General features: G+C 37.9%; 1 protein-coding gene across 1 annotated transcript; it reads right to left on the reverse strand.

Annotated features, from left to right (window-relative positions):
* Positions 1 to 14,762: 14,762 nt before the first annotated feature.
* SMIM30 (small integral membrane protein 30) lies at positions 14,763 to 16,798 on the reverse strand. Its single transcript, XM_021699391.1, has 3 exons — positions 16,765 to 16,798; positions 16,314 to 16,404; positions 14,763 to 15,623 (listed from the first exon to the last, which is right to left on the reverse strand). The coding sequence occupies exon 3, from the start codon at positions 15,576 to 15,578 to the stop codon at positions 15,399 to 15,401; it is 180 nt and encodes a 59-aa protein (XP_021555066.1). The 5' UTR covers positions 15,579 to 15,623; positions 16,314 to 16,404; positions 16,765 to 16,798; the 3' UTR covers positions 14,763 to 15,398.
* Between the last annotated feature and the right edge of the window lie 763 nt (positions 16,799 to 17,561).

Below are 17,561 nucleotides of genomic sequence, written 5' to 3' on the forward strand. Positions count from 1 at the left end.
CATATAAGATTTAAAATTCTCTATCAATGAGGTATTTACTTGTTCAAGTATGTCTTGTATGCAGGTACAGGAGTATTTACTCCTTAGCATTATATAAAACACTTTCACATACATTGGTCCTTCTGCACCCAGAAAGTTTTAAGTTCTTGAGCTAGAGACTAAAACCAAATTGGTCTGTGGACTCCTAGACCAGGGAGTGTTTCCACTGCGCCCTGCAGCCTTTCCAAAATTCAGCCTCTGTGAAGCCAAGTCAGCACATGCTTAATCTGCTCCCCACTTACAACCTCAACGGTTCTAAAATGTAACTTTAAAAGGCTCTTACCAAAAATGCATGCAAAATTTGAACTTTTATCTTGGGGGGGCGGTCTTCAAGATTTTCACTTTTCAGTTAAGGATATATGTATTTTTTTCATTCATGCATTGTTAATTCTCGTAAATTCTAATAGGAATTAAGCACATAAATCCTTGGCACTTGGTTGAAAGACTAGGAATCATGTGGAGACAGCATTTTTGTATATAGCCTACTTGTAATCCACTCTATAAATGGTTTGTTTTTGTGCCATCTGGCATTGAATAGGTGAGATTCTTGCTGGGGTTTCATAATGAGTCTTTACTACAGAAGATCATGCATACACTGACATTTAGCAAAGAGATGGACTGAATTTTTGATCCTACTCACAGACTAAGTTCAAAATGGTGTTTTAGTAAAAAGTCAAAAAAGCTCTGGATTGATGCCTACCAACATAACCATCTAACTTGGGTATATATGCATATGTTCGATATTTAACTTGCTCTCTTAATAATTTTGATACTGAACAGCCTCATGAAGGCAAGATTTCTGTCTATGTTGATTATCTTTATGTCCCTGGTACCTAGAATAGTGCCTGGCAGGTAATAGCCACTTAGCAACTATTAGTGAAATAAATGAATAAAGGTTTTCATTGAAAAAATTATCCTAAGAATCACTTCTTCTTTTACATCTGTTATTCTGATAAATCTCCAAGTATGCATGCTATTTTGAAAAGAAATTAAAGAACAATCTCTTCCTTACCCTCAGGAGTTGCCCCATATATTGTGGTTGAAATCTTTTCTTACAGTATGTTCAAATACTTCTAACGTACAGTATGTTCTGGAAAGCCCAAAAAGTCAACTTAAAAACTATGCGGTATCAAAATTATTGAGAGAGCAATTTAAATGCCCCAGTATATATGTATAAACATGACTTTGAGAGTAAGGTTGGCATCAATCCTACGCTCTTCTGATGTTTTACTAAAAAGTCATTCTCAGCACAGTCTGTGATAGGATACAAAAATATGCACAGTAGGCCAACCTACTGACACTTTAGGATGAAGGAGTATGAATGCTGTACTCATATTTAACTTGGAGGACTGAAACTTTGTAATGACCATCAGGGTTGCCGAGATTTAACGACTTTTAGAACTGAACTGTTACTAACATTTACCTAGTTTTTATGATTTATAAATTAATTTTAAATAGAGTATATTCTAACTTCATCCTATGAAGTATCTATCCTTCTTTTAGTGTAATTAAAAAACAAGTTTAGAGATATGAATAATTCATAGTTTATGGTGCTTATAATGTGACAGTTGTTCTTTGCATTTATTAATTTATTTGATTTTCACAAAACCTCATAAGATAGGTTGCATTGATTCATTTTACTGATGAAAAACCTTGGGGCACAGAGAGATCTAATTAACTTGCCCAAGGTCAATGAAAAAGCTGGGATTTGTGCTTAAGTGACTTACCTCAAGAAGCAGTAAAATCAGAAACTTGATTTAGATTTTTTTTTTGTCACTAGGTCTTATGCACTCTCAGTATATCACTGTTCCTTTAGAGTCTAAACCAGTCTTTCCATAGATAGTTAATGTGAGCCACATATATAATTTAAAATTTTCCAGTAGCCAAAATATGAGTAAAAAGAAACAAGTAAAACTAATTTTAATAATGTATTTTATTTAAACCAATATATCCAAATAATTTCCAAAATGTGAGTCAACATATAATCAATACAAAAGTATTAAGAAGACATTTTACATATTTTTTCTCACTAGGTCTTCAAAATCCAGTGTCTATTTTGCATTACTTACGGGCATCTCAATTCAGACTAGCCACACGTTCAGCGCTCAAACCAGGTCCGATTCCTTAGGCCTAAAGCCTTTCTGTAGAGATAAGAATAGTAAGTCTCTGAGTATGAGGTCTCTCTGAGTATGAGGTGAATTCTTATACTCAGAGTTAATCAGGTGCACAAATGTCAAGCTGGTGAGCGACTTGAAGAGAAAAACCGATCGCCAAGACTTGAAGCCTGGACGAAGTCTTCGCTGCCTTGCGTGTGAAGCGTGGCTCTGCGGCAATCACCCCCCCACCCTCACCCCTGCGCAGGCACGGTTTGCTCAGCTGCTACTTTCTAGACTTCAATCACAGAACCCACTTTCAGCATTTCGCCTCCTGCACCTTGACGTCAAACCAGCCGGTTTCACGCTCCAGGGCAACACTTGTTAAATGCTATTTGTTTATTCATTTACTGTTGCAAAGGGACATGAAACAGAAAGAAAAAGCCAAAACTATCAAATCTCCGTGGACCTGGAGCCCAGAAACTCCTTTTTGTGTGCAGATGAAATACAGGTGGGCTGGAAAGCATATCATCATGATGTGCTTCAGTTTGGGAAGAAGGTGGGGATCCTAAGGACTTCAGAAAGTGCGGTCTTCGGGATGTGCCCCTACTTTATCACAGAAGCTGTGGACTTACAGAGGCTTACTAAATCATCCTGCGGACTGTTGGGAAACTCACAATAATTCCGGCATTTTTACCCTAAATTCATTCAAATTCTTCAGGTTGCCAGAGCCAAAATTGATCTAACGATGCACAGAAGGAGAAGCCTAACAAGGACTTTCTTTCATACTATCTTAATAATTACATTACCAGATTCCATAGGATTTGAATTTTAGAGTTGAGGACCTTAAAAAGTCACCTAACAGTGGTTTTCAAACTTATTTTTCTTAAGGTAATGTTACAAGTTTGTTTTCCAGATGAGATCATACTTGAAAGTCACATATGAAACAGATAATGGTGGAGCTGCTGTGGGAAAAGTGGGCCTGGGGGCTGGAGCCATACTCTATTGGTCTTTTATTGTCTGATTTGGCAGCTGCCAAGGAAGCTCTGTGGAGCCTAGGGGTCTAATTAACATAGGTGAAAAACCCTGATTTGGTTCATACCCCCATTCCCATTTTTTTTTTTCTCCTTGACAGGCTGATGAAAGCCAGAGACTTGCAATTCTAAAATATTTGAATTTGTGAGAAATAAGTCCAGGCGTGAGTACTAGAGTGATAGAACAGTCAATAGAAAGAATTGTGTTGAGAAAGAAGCAAGGGAGGTCAGCATTATTGCCTGGTTATGAGAATAGAACAAATTTAAGCTTGGCTGGCACACACACACATACACTCACAGACGCATGCATGCACATACACACGCGCGCAAAGAGAAATCAGACAAGGCATTCAGTTTTGACAGGAAGTTAAGTTTAATTTTAGCAAAGGAACATGAGGTGACAGCCATTCATATGGCATCATTTATAAGTGCTAGTCGGTCTTGAATTGGAACGTGAAAAGTCAGGGCCAGCCATCTGGGAGTTGTCTGCTCATAATGGAAGCCTGGGGGCCACACTGATGGAGGTAGAATGGAAACAGAGGGATTCTCTAAGAAAGGGTATGAGGAGAAGGCCAACATCTGAGACTTGAAGAATGAATGAACATTAAGGCATCAGAAGAGCAAGAGAAACCAGTTAAGAAGATAGTAAAGGAATAGCAGAGAGGTAGGAGGAAAACAATCCAACTATTCTCAGCCGCTCGCCTGTTGGCTGCTTCCCTGACAAAACAATTAACCTCTCTTCCTAAAACCAATGCAGTAGGCTCCTAGTTGGACCAATATGCATCTTTCTTTTCTTGCTTTTATTAAAAATAAAAACATAAATGAAAATTCATTTTATCCATACAATTCTTCATTACCGTAGAAGGTCTTTAAAATAACTATGGGTTCCCTTAAATAGAATAATTTCCTTCCTCCCTTTCTTCCTTTCTTCCTTCTTTTATTTTTTTAAAAGATTTTATTTATTTATTTGAGAGGGAGAGAGCAGGGGTAAGGGAGAGTGTGAGTGGGAGGAGGGGCAGAGGGAGACGGGGAGAGAGAGAGAATTTCAAGCATACTCTGGTGGAGCCCTGAGCCCCACGTGGGGTTTGATATTACCATCCTAAGATCATGACCTGAGCAGAAACCGAGAGTCAGACACCCAACCGACTGCACCACCCAGGTGGTGTCACTGAGTACACTGAGGTGTAGGCTTTCTTATCAAGCCCAAGGTGGGAAGGGAACCTCTTCTTTGCAATAGGAGTTCTGCCACTCACTTAAAAAAACCACTATAGCAACCATTTTATGTCAATATTATATAGAAAAATAAAATATACAAACAAATTTGCAACAGCCATCATGGTATAAAATCATACAGTGCTCTTCCCTTGCTTTGATTTTATATTTTTATAGTAATGCTACTAATTTGAATTTTATTTTGATTCTATTTGGTTTTTGTCAGGCTACCAAAGTAGATTATATTTTTTCCTATAAAATCCTTTATTTTGTTATTTAAACCATTTGGGTTATTTTGTGGATAGAGTCCTTAAGTCAACCTACAAATATGTAGGCCCAACCAACTGCGCCACCCAGGTGCCCCGCCCCCCCATTAAACATTGTTGTAAGCAGGGCCAAACCCCGGTCACACAGTTTAACTGTCTATGTATTTGGGGGCATTGATCACCCTTGTCCTCTCCCCAGGAAATTTTATCCATCATCCTCTACCTACTCCCAATCTCAAGAGTCTAATCCCAATTTGGAGTTCCTTTTGGAGGTTCTCATTTTTAATTTAAGGTGCAGACTCCAAGTCATATTAACATTCAATAGAGGAAGGCTTCAAGACCTAGAAGAGGCACCATTAACAGTAGAATTGCAGATATCACAAAAATACTGAAGAGTGTATAGCACACAGGCTTTGGTTTTTGGGTGTTTCCTGCTGGCTTTCCTTAAATCATGTCATCTATCAAGGACCTACTTCTGCCTTTTTTTCAAGGCTGGCTCTACTTCTGGGTAACCTGTTTGGCAAGGCCTTACTTTACCTTGCACATCCTTCATCAGAGAGGAATTCTTTTTCGAAGTTCCTGTCGGTGGAATAGGTGTCTTAGGTAGACCATTTCTACTCATTTGTATTTTCCTTTACAGATTGAGAAAATGAGGCCGAGGTTAACTTGTAAGTGATTTGGCCAGTGCCCATAACCTGTTTGCTGTGTAGCCAGAACTAGGATCCTTATCTCTTTGACTTCTTGTTCAGTATTCTTTTCACTACATCACACAACCTTTCTGAGCTGTGTTTTCATAAACTTCTGTCATGTAGCAATAGCACTGAGGAAAGAAACACTTCACTATGTGGTTTGGTGCTTATTATTTTAATAATAATTAAATTAATATTTCTTGATAGCTATCATTATTACTGACCACTAATAATAATAAATGCAGGGATCATTGGACAAGTAATCTTTACTTTCAATTATGAAAACCATAAGAATAATTTTGAAAATGAATATTCAAGATTTTTCTTTTCACATTTATAGACTGCTTATCATAAATGTGCAGAGTGACTCTGGGCCTTTTCTCTAGTAAGAGATTTGTCATCTTCTTTCCCTGGATAGAAACCTTCCTGGGTGGCTCAGTTTGTTAAGTGTCTGCTTTTGGCTCAGGTCATGATCTTGGGACCCTTGGATTGAGCCCTATGAGCCCCCCGCCCCCCCTTGTCAGGCTCCCTGCTCAGTGGGGAGCCTGCTTCTTCCTCTCCCTCTGCCTGCAGCTCCCCCTGCTTGTGCTCTCTCTCTCTGTCAGATAAATAAATAAAATCTTTAAAAAAAAGAAACCTTCCTTTCTACATCTAGATTTCAAAAGTCTTATAATCCTAGATGCCAAGCATTTCTAGCGCAGTACTATATAGTAACCTTAATTGTCCTCCAGTTTGAAAACATGGCTTCTTTAGAGGATCAGGATGACAGACACTTCATAAATATATTTGTGTACATATCTGTGTCTGCTGAATTATGATCTAAAATTAATATTTAAAAATTAATTTCTATGTTGGAACCGTATGATAGGAATATTTATTTGGCGCTTGGTAAGAATGACTTATTTTGCTTTTTACAGTATTGTGTTATCAATAATGGCAAGGTGTTGGAAGCCATTGATAGGTCCAGCATTAGTAAATGAATAGATTTTGAATAAGTGATGGCAAGTCTATGGGATGGAATATTATTTGGTTGTTAAAATATCCATGAAATACTTAAATGTTAAATAAAAAACCGGAAAACAAAATGGTATGTATGCCCTATTCTAGGTTTGTTAAATTCATGCATGTGGAAGGTGACATGCAAAAGTGAAAGTAGTTTTACTGAGGGCAGGTAAGGTATGGGTCATTTTGTTATTATGTTATATCATTATTCAATGTTATTTCATAATTTCTTTAGTCAAAAAATAGTATATTACACAGTGGAATAACCAGTTATTTTGGTTTATGAGTTGCAGAAAAAAATTTTTTGTTACTTTGGAGTCACTTGTCAATTCATTTATCAAACCACTCCAAGCCTTAGTGTCTTCATCTGTAAAATGTGAGACTACAAAGCTCTCATACAATTTGAGAATTAGTTCACCAAGTGGTTTTTTCCTGGTCACCTACCTTATTCGCACACAGGCCTCAGCTCTCATTTACTTCTGATTCATTTCCAAAACCAAAAGTTCAATGACAAAGTCTTCCCTTCATTGGGAGTATTTGAAGGAGTTTGTCACAGGCCAAATATGAGTACCAAATATGCTTTGAGTAATGGCAGCATCAATAAAATTAAGTCTACATTTTCCTAAGAGAATTATTTTATAGAGGCCCAAATATTTGGATGAACAAGTGGATCTGAAAAAAAGAGACTTTTACTGCTTCTTTGTACTTCAGTCAGACCTGGGTACTGAACCGATTTACTCTTCAGAAGTAGAAAGTCGTAACACTTGAGTGAAAGATCCAATAGGACAGCAGGGTGGAATTATGAAGTGGCTCCATGATAGTCCATTCACCATGACTAAGGATGAGAAGTGGAATTCTATTTGGGGCTCTTTATTTGAGAGTTATCTTTAGAAATGTAGAAGGACTCCAGGTATCTTTTCTCCTCTTCTTAATTTTTTTTCTGATAAAACGTTCTCACCTGAATGAAATGTAGGCTTTGACATCACCTGTCATCTAACATCACCTGTCACCTTACAACACCTGTAGCATCATCTAAGAACTACAATATGTTGACAGCTGTCTTGTGATTACTTCACAGTGGATATTTTTCAAAGGATGACATTTAGAGTAAATATGAATTGCCAACTGCTTTCCGAAAGATAGAGTTCACACATTTGTGTGTAAAAGGAAAACTCCCAACCTGTAGTGCTATTAAAAAGCAGTAATATTAGCTTCAGTATTGTATCTCTGTCAGCATATAGATCTGTTTATTCAGTGCTATTTTAATCTGTTCTTCAGGAGTTTTTAGGAACTAAATTCAATACACAAATAAAGAAACAAGTATCCACTGAAACATCTAACAATGTGGACAGAGTGTGTGAGTACTTACACTAATAAAAAGACACAATCTTGATTTTAAGATTAAGATATAGGTGATGGGGTAGAGGTGGATGGAAGGGAAAGACTAGTGGGGGTGGTGGTGTAAAAGGGATAATAAATACCTAAATAACCATAAAATAAGGCTTCATGAAATACATTAATATAGGTATAAACAATGCACTGCAGATTCTGGAGGATGGATATTATTAACTTCTTTGGGGAAAGGCTTCTTGGACGAGATGATATTTACAAAGCAAATGAAGGATGAACATAGAAATATGACAAGGCATTTGATTTTGGTAATTCAGTGAGTCTGGTGTTGCTGGAGGATAGAATGAGTAAGAGAATGAGAAGGAGATGAAGGAGAAGATCTTCCAATGCAAGTTTTTAGAAATAGTGTATGTAATTACCCAACTAGATTATATGTTAATACTTATTAAAATCATGTCCCACAATCTATTTAGATGTCCAAGAAAATGATAAAATCTTGCATTGAATCTCAGACCTACCCATAGAAAATCTGAAAGGTTGGTAGAGCTGTACTGAGGACAGGAAGGGCACATACAGGCTCAGTGATCTACTGTGTATCCTTGGCTGGGGCATCCCTTTGCCATGTTAATTTTGTATCACATATTCATTCTATAAAAGACTGAGTGAGCAGTAATTTCTATATGCCAGGCATTGTGCTAGAAGCCAGAAATATAATAGTGAATTAGTAATCCAGTCCGTCCTCACAGAGCTTAGAAGCCTGACATCCCAGGTTGGGATTGGTTGAGACAAAAATAAGCAGAGATTCAAATCCAGAGTGGTATGTGCCTGATAGGATATGTAAAGAATGCTGGCAAGCACACAGTGGAATATATATTTCAGATAGGAAGGGTCAGGGAAGACATTCTAAAGAAGTGCTAGGAAGGAGAACTTGAGAAAACTAGAGGCAGAGGAAGGAACATGTAGATGTAGAAAGCAGAGGAAGTAGGGAAAATGAGAGAGAGAGAGGGAGGGAACACACATGGTGCTTTCTAGGAAGTGAAAAACCATATGCCTGAAAGCTAGAGTGTAAGGAAGGTTGAGGGTCATGGACAGAGATTAGACTGGAGAAATAGGGGACCTGGTTGTCGTGTTGAGAAAAGATCACAGAGGGTTAAGATGGGAGGTCAGAAGACCAGCTAGAGTGCTGCTGTGGATCTCCTCCATAATATGATGGTGGTCTGAAGTTGGGTAGGAGCCATGAGGATGGAGCAAAGTGGGTGAATCCTAGGCACAACTTGGAGATGGATTCTGTAAGACCTAGGCATGGCTTGGAGGTGCAGTATGAAGGAGAGGAGGGTGCTATGCATGCTCTCAACTCTTTGTCTTGGTCACCGGGAAGATGGTGCCTGTTAGCGGAGTCCCATCGGTAGTGCCAGAAAAGACTGAGCTCAATAAACTGCAAGGTTGCTTCTTTCTGGATACTGTCAGGCCGACATCAATTAGTGTGTGGGATGTTTGCTGTGAGTGGGAGTGGCAGGGCTATGGTTTGTTTTTATTCTTCCTTCTTGAGACAATCCCTAATCATACTCGTTCAGTACAGAAAATGAGCTGCCCCCGCTTCAGTCAATTGAAATCCAAAAATGTACCAAATGACTAGACTACAGTTTTTAGTGAGGAGTTCGAAGAGGAAATCAGCTCCTCAGGCTGTCGAATGAAAATGGGTAATTACAATTTTTTTAACACATTAGACTTTATTAGTTTTGAAATTAGTAAAACTCCTTTTATGGAACCACAAAATTCTATCACTAGGAAATCTTTTAGACATTACTGAAGAAATTGTGTAGGTTAAATTATTGGCTCAAGGACAACTGCCTGTTAGTTATTTTTTTTCTCTCTAAATTGCAGTGATGATGTCTTGAAAAATGTTGATTAAACAAGTGAGAGTGGGCATATGTCATCACAGGACCCATAAAATTGTTTTATGTTGCTATCGAAATGCCCTGGTAATTTTTGTGGTAAAATGAAAGGGTTGTTCTGACAAATCATCTGAAATAGAATATGGTATACTTTCTGTTCTTGGTGATCATGCCTGCTTTTAAATTCTTTTAAGTGATTTATGCACATTTATCCAGAGCATAATTATCTTGATTAATATTGAGAAATATGATATTTATAATCCCAATGTTTAACAAAGTGCTACATGATTAGCCCTTTAAAAATAATTAACCCTCTTGTATATAAAATTTCATAATTTCATTTCAGATTATCAAGTGCCAACTAATATTTTCAAAATTTTAATCACCCATATATAATGGACTCAGTGGAAACATGTGAGAGGGTATTGTTGCTCTTATATTACAAATCAATGGAAAATCAAACCACATTTTAGTATTTTGCAGCAATCACATTTTTCTGGTCTTCTGCCTTTTGCATTTAGTTATTAGATGTCTATTATTTAATCACATAAATGATTTAGAAAAATGACGTTATTAAAAATTAGAAAATTTGAAACATGCTATTGTATACACATATTTATTGACTTGGCCCTGTTCTCACCTAAGAATAAAAATTCTGTCTGGGATCAATAAGTCTAAATAAGGGCTCCCTCTCCACTCCCTATAGGAAACAAACATTTAACAAATTTTATGTTGCTTATATCTTGATAACTTCTAAGGAGATGAGAATTGTCAGAGCACTTTTCCTAGTGGAATATAGACCCAATCTGCTATGTTCCTGAACAAGCAGAATCAAATTCCTTGTATCTCCTTAAATGATGAAGCAGTTACTGCTAAGCTTTTGTGTCAATTAGTAAAGACTTATGGTCAACACATTGGGAATTACTAAAACAGAATCAATTCTTTTCTTTCCTTCCCTTCAAAATTTGGGGAAGATTTAGGGAAGCCAAATTTTCTTTTATTCACGTCTTTGAGTTTTATCAGTTTGTAAGCCTACAATGGTAGAAGAAAGATTATGATAAAGAAAACAAATACTCAGGGAAAATGTCAAAATTAAAATATAGTGACTATTTAATATGAGATTTGTGTAATATATAAGTACAAAATTAATGCTTATTAAGTATTATCCCCCATGTCTAGAAAATATCTCCAAATACCAGTAATAATGACCTTAAGCCTGCCAAGCCTTTTGCACTTACTATTTCATGTATTCCTCATTTATCTATGAGGTAGGTACTGTTATTATCACCATTTAACAAATAGGGAGACAGAAATTTAAAAGAAGTGACTTGCCCAAGATCAAATTTTAAGTGGTGGAGCCTGGTTATCTACATCTGTTGGATTTCAGAGGTTAGGCTCTTTCTTCACTTCTATTGTGATACCACAAAGAGAGTATTTGAGTCTTTGGGAGGGAGATGGTTTGTACATAGAGAATTCTTCTCCCTTCATTATGTGCTTCAGGCTGTATAGCTACATCATCGTTCCTTTATCCAAAGTTGGAAATGGCATTTGACAAGCTTTTGCAGAGCTTGGAAAGCCTAAGAGGGTGAAGGTGCACATGATGTTTAGCTTTTGAGATTTCCTGGATCTAGCTGGTTCCTTCACAGTTGATACATTTGGTATCAGATCAGTTTTTATTTATTGATTTATTTTATTGATTTATTTTTTTAAAGATTTTATTTATTTATTTGACAGCGAGAGACACAGTGAGAGAGGGAACACAGCAGGGGGGAGTGGGAGAGGGAGAAGCAGGCCTCCCGCCGAGCAGGGAGCCCGATGCGGGGCTCAATCCCAGGACCCTGGGATCATGACCTGAGCCGAAGGCAGACACTTAACGACTGAGCCACCCAGGCGCCCCTCAGATCAGTTTTTAAAGAAGCTGTCCTTACACTCTTGTTGCTGAGACAAAATATGGATACAGCTCACTTTCTTCAAACTTCATCTGCACGCCTGCATTCTTCATTGTTAGTCATACTCCTTAATTGAGCTTATTGAGTAAAGACAGAAATAAATAATATGATGGATGGGTGAAGAGGAGAGAGCAGACATGGATCACAGGACAAAGGTCTGTTAAGTGAAATATCCTGAATCAATCCTTTACCTGGCATTTTTTCTCTAGAAAATTCACTCTTTAAATATGCACTGAGGAGACTTCTGCTTCCAGGAAGATGGGAGTAGACATCCTTTCTCCTATTTCTTTCACTAAGTATTTACAGCTGAAAACCCTGGACATTATGTATAAAACAAACATAAGAAGACTCTGAAAGGAGGGGCACCTGGGTGGCTCAGTTGGTTGGGTGACTGATTCTTAGTTTCAACTCAGGTTATGATCAGTCAATCAATCAATCAATCAATCAATCAATAAGATTCTGAAAGGTGGAAAGAAGGCAGGTCAGCTAGGAACTCAGGACCAGAAGAAAGACATAGTAGTGAATTTTCTGGATTTTCTTTTTCCTCATAGATCTCTGACTAGGTACTAGGTACTCTGAAGCTGGCAACCCAGAAATGCCACTGGCCATGGGCCAGTGGAGGCCATGTAGGAAGTTTGGATCCCACCTTCGGGGTCACTGGAGGGCACGTGGGGAACAATTATGAGGTGTCCCTGCACATCTACCTGTATCTGGCAGTAAGGAGGCAACAACCTCCCTTGCCCTGAGGCAGCATTGTCAGAGAAGGCCTTCTAAAATACAAACTTTTAAGATGAGCCAGTCTTTTTAATATGATACCCAAAATGTCTGGGTATTAATGGAAAATCATTCCAAGGAAGATTTCAACTTGAATGAGAGAAGACAATCAACAGATGCCAATATTGAAATGACGCAGATGTTAAATTATGACAAGGATTTTGAAGCAGCCATCATAAAAGTTCAATGAACAATTACGAACATGCTTCATAAATGAAAGAGTAGCAAGGCTCATCAAAGAAATAGAAGCTACAAAGAAAATCAAATGGAAAATTAAAACTAAAACATACATGGGCACAATCAGTGAACTTGAGGATAGAACATGAGAAATTACCCAGTCTGAACAACAGAGAAAAAAGACTGAAAAGATAAAAAGCCTTAGGGACAAGTGAGACTGCAACAGAAGATCCAACAACTGGGTCACTGGAGTCCCAAAAGGAAAGGAGAAAGGGGATGGGGCTGAAAGAGTATTTGAAAAAATAATGGCTGAAAATTACCTAAATTTGGGAAAAGACATAAACCTACAGGTTTAAGAAGTTGAGCAAACCCCAAACAGGACCCAAACATATTCATGCCAAGACACATCATAGTCAACCTTCTGAAAACTAAGAACAGAGAGAAAAATCTTGAAAGCAGCCAGAAAGAAGCGATGTAGGAAATGCACAGATTTTGGGCATTAGAGGAATGGGTGGGTTACCAGCACTTCTTGTTGATTTCAACTATTAGTCTTTTGCCTTTGTAACTGAACTTAACTGAGCTAACATGCACAAAGCATTTACTAGACATCTATAAATTATGCTGGCACTTGAGGGACATATGTCAATCTCATTCCTCCTATAACTGCTCCACAGATGTTATCCAACAGAGCAAATCAAGAAATTCCAGAATTTGAAAGAATCTCAAAAAAAAAAAAAGACAAGCACAGTAATTTTTAATTTGGGATTTCTTGATGGGCTTCAGCTCTGTGCACTACTTGAAATTAATCGAAGAAATGCCAGCACGTATGTGCATTTTTCAAAGGAAAAGGACCATGGTTTTCATCAGATTCTCAAAGGAGCTGGTGGCCCTAAAAAGATTAAGAGCCACTGTTAAAGTTTCTGTTCTTTTCAGGCTAAGCCATATAATCCAACCTAGGTAAAAAAGAACCTAAAAACAGAGAAGGTATTCCTCATTCTGTCAAAATTCCTGAATGCTACCTCTTGATAATTCTCTACTTTTAAGGGAAAAATAAGAAAGGGGCAGTTTTCTAATTCCTTCTAGGCACTTCTGGAAATACATTGTTCATTAAAGAATGTTTGCCTGTAGTCTTATTTCAATCATTTTAAAAATAGTACCTGGAGGTGACTAAATGACTAACGTGCTGGGATTTAAAATGTACTTTAAGTTTGATTTCTCGCAACACCAATGAAAAAGTCCAGTTGTATAAGGAAGAATCAGCAGCCTCTCTATGCCAGTATCAGTGGGCTGGTTTATGAGCGAAGATAAACTGTTCTACAATCTGCATTCCTTTTTCCACCTTTCAAAAAAAAAGGCATGTAAAATTAAGTTCTATTAATTACACAATGTGTAACTGTCAATTTATCTGAACAAAAAATGTTAGTGCATTCTCTTGTGAAAAAATAAAACAGCTATGACAAAAACAGATCTATTTAGTTTCTGTCTGTATAGCATGGCTGTCCCTCACTTCTTGTACCTTCCACCCAACCCCTTCATGCAAGCCAGGTGAGTTCACCTGCAGGATTGCACTATAAAACAGGGTTTTAGGTTGCTACTGCCTGTTTTCTAATCAAAATTAAGACCCCCAGTGTCACCTGGAGAGCAAGACTAGATAATGCATTATTTCAGTAAAAAACCTGATTATCTGCTTCCAGTAGGACCTCATGTAGTTTGATTTACTCAGACTATTCTCTGCTGGCTTGTATCTACAGAATCAAAAGAATCACATAGAATTCCAGGGCCCAACCTAAAATTACCACAATGCAACTAGGAGAAAGATTTGGGAATCTGAAAGTTTTTCCAAGTCCTTCAGGTGATTCTTGAGTTCAAACAGTTTAAAACAGTCTCAAACTTGAATATGCACACAAATGATCCTGGGCTCTTGAAACAAATGCAGATTCTGATCCGAGTGGTCTGGACAGGGTCTGAGATTCTGCATTTCTAACAAGTCCCCAGATGATATTGCTGGTTTGAAGACACTTTGAGTAGTAAGATCAGAGAGGGTATGTTTCATCTGGTTAGTGTGTAAATCAGTATAGGCCATTAACTTTTCCTTCTGTATCTGTGGATTCTCTACCAGGGACTTCTATCTTGATACTGCCATTTCTCACTTATCACTGATAGTGTTTCTATAAGCTAGTGTGATCACTTAAGGTAAGGCATTCTGCCACTAAGCTGACATAAAAGTACATACAAAGATAAAAACAACCTGAAATAAACAGAAATGAACATCACACATTAACTTACAACATAATGGGTTTATATTTAATATAGTACTTCCCACCATAGAGATGTTACTCAGTTAATACAAAGGTTTTTTTTAACATTAAATTCTCCATTTCAATGTCAATATATTTTTTTACATTAAATATTGTCTCCATTTTAACCTTAGATACATTGAATACATTTTTCTTATCTCCCCCAAGAAATAAAAATTTTAATTTCTGACTGTATTTGATACTAAGTTGGGAGTTAACAAAACAAAAATCTAATAAAAATATGGAGAAAAGACTCCTCAGTGATAGAGGAATTGGCAATTTCCTAGGATTTTGGGCAAGGGTTTCCTTCTTCCTATTTCATGCACTTTGAGAATTCCGAGAAACTATGAAATAATATGTAAATTTCAGTCATCTGACTTCTTTGACCCTCTAACTAGCATATATGAATTATAGACTGCTTTTTTCAGTGCATTATTTATTGTGAAGAAAACTTTTTTTTTTTTCCCATTTAACATATTATTAATTTGTTCCCACTTACAGGGAGACAAGAATGTGAAAATACCCTATTTCTTGGGAACTTTTAGACATTAAAGCTCAGTTTTTAACCTCAATAACACAAAGGTTTTCCAGGCAAGGTGTGATGCACAAGGCCCATTAAAATCACATTTGTCCATTCCTCTTTCGTGCATATACCCCCAAACAAGCACAAATGCCTGTAATGCTGAGAGCCACACCTAACAAGAGAGCGATTGCATCTCCAGCTTCTACTGCTTCAACAACAGGCAACACCAAAAGCAGTGAAATGAGGACCAAGAGCAACTGTGTTGAAACTGAGGTCATGATGTTGGGATCTTCAGGTATCTGGATCTTGAGGGCTGAAGGTTTCTAGAAATCAAACATGGAAACAAAAAGGAATCATTAAAAATTCCCACCATTTCAGTATGGATACATAAATAACAATCCACACACCTTTTAAATTTAAGTTTCAGACCCATCTCCTCATTTAATGGTAGAAAAAAAAGAGGTTAAGTTTATAAAAGGTATTTAAAGATGGGAGCGCCTGGGTGGCTCAGTCGTTAAGCGTCTGCCTTCGGCTCAGGTCATGATCACAGGGTCCTGGGATCGAGTCCCACATCGGGCTCCCTGCGCGGCAGGAAGCCTGCTTCTCCCTCTCCCACTCACCCTGCTTCTCCCTCTCCCACTCACCCTGCTTGTGTTCCTGCCCTCGCTATCTCTCTCTCTGTCAAATAAATAAATAAAATCTTTTTTTTTTAAAAAAAAGGTATTTAAAGATGGTCATTTGAGGCTAATTTCCCCTTTTCATAATAATTCCTTGACTCCAGCAATTTTTCCGCACTCTTATCATGCCAACACCATGTGAATCAACTAAGCAAATGAAGAGAACATAATTAAGAACAAAGAGAAAACACACAAGACACTCGTAAACTTAAAATACCTTAGTGAGTAAAAATTACATTTTCTTAGGATTTCTCCCATCCAGGAAATGCAGAAAAATCTGGCAAAAGTCACGCAAGATGTAAATCTGTGAAGTTGTGGGGAATTAGGAAAACTTACCAAAAAAAGGATTTACGTATAATTCTGATTCGAAATAGTCCCTTCCTGGAGTTCCGGATCGCTGAGGCTAAGAGGTTCCACGTGACAGAGCCTATTATCAGAAGAGGGTAGGATTTAAGTACTCACCATCACCACCAGCAGCATTATTATTATTAAGGAGACAGCCAGAGTCAGTGCAGAGCGAAGAGGTCATACGGAAGAGAGAGGAATGGATAATAACTAGAGAAAACAGTTTGTTCAAGCAGGGGAACTAGACTTAAAGTTGGTCAGTTTGCCCGCACAGGAAAACCTAAAAATAAATCGAACCCAGAGACAAGTTCGTGCCATGACTTGATATTAAGATTTTAAAAAGAATCCCTGCTTTGTCCCGGCGAGGTGCAAATATGACCCCTGTTTTACAAATACACTGAGGCAATCTTAAGTATCCTTTGGAGCGGAGATCGTACATTACCTTCCTGGAAGCAGCCATTAGAGGAATGGCGAAGAGGGCGGGGTCTCCAAACTACACTTCCCACAATCCACGCTGCCGACGACTCCCAGGATGCGCCGGAGCGCTCCCCTGTAACTGGCTGAGAGAGTGACGGGCACGCTGCACAGGAGAAGAGGAGGAGCAAGCTTGAGGGGCTTCCTCACACGGCACAACATTTTACCGGTAAAGTGTTTTAGTGTAATTGTACAAACGCTCTCTCAAAACTGAGTTAAAGAAATGCAGCAAGTGATTTTTACCCTATTGAAGGTTTTAAGACACACAAATAGTTATGTCTTTTCTTCGACTGAAATGAAGACACAACAGCGGGAAGATACCACCCGGGCACAGCCATCTGTTTCGGATTCTTTTTAAACTAGCGGCTTCCAACATTCTGAAGCAGGGAATCCCCTGTCACCATCTTCCAAATGTGCCTTATGACGTTTTGTTCATTCCTTTTAAGCAATGGGGAAAACACGTTTAATTAGACATTTTGGAAAATGTTAAAACCATTTGTAGGGAAACACAAAGTTTAGGAAAAATGGTTTGAAGGAAGATCTCTTTTATTCGGGTTCTGGAGTTGTGAGAATCCCCATTAGTTCAAGAGTGCAGTGTGTGTATGGTACACTTAGTGATTTCTTCTCAATCATGTTTTTCTGATACCCACCCTATCTGCCCCCAGATATTTATGAAAAGATGTGAAATTATTACTTTTAAATATTAAGTGAATTATTTGCATATATAAGTCAACCCTTTCTGAAAGGCACTCTTGAAGTCCAATA

Source organism: Neomonachus schauinslandi, chromosome 12 (assembly GCF_002201575.2).
Source record: "Neomonachus schauinslandi chromosome 12, ASM220157v2, whole genome shotgun sequence".
Taxonomy (NCBI): Eukaryota; Metazoa; Chordata; class Mammalia; order Carnivora; family Phocidae; genus Neomonachus; species Neomonachus schauinslandi.

What these genes read in the sequence shown, in the direction of transcription:
- SMIM30 (XM_021699391.1), bottom strand. Translation starts at nt 15,578, where the DNA reads ATGACCTCAGTTTCAACACAGTTGCTCTTGGTCCTCATTTCACTGCTT.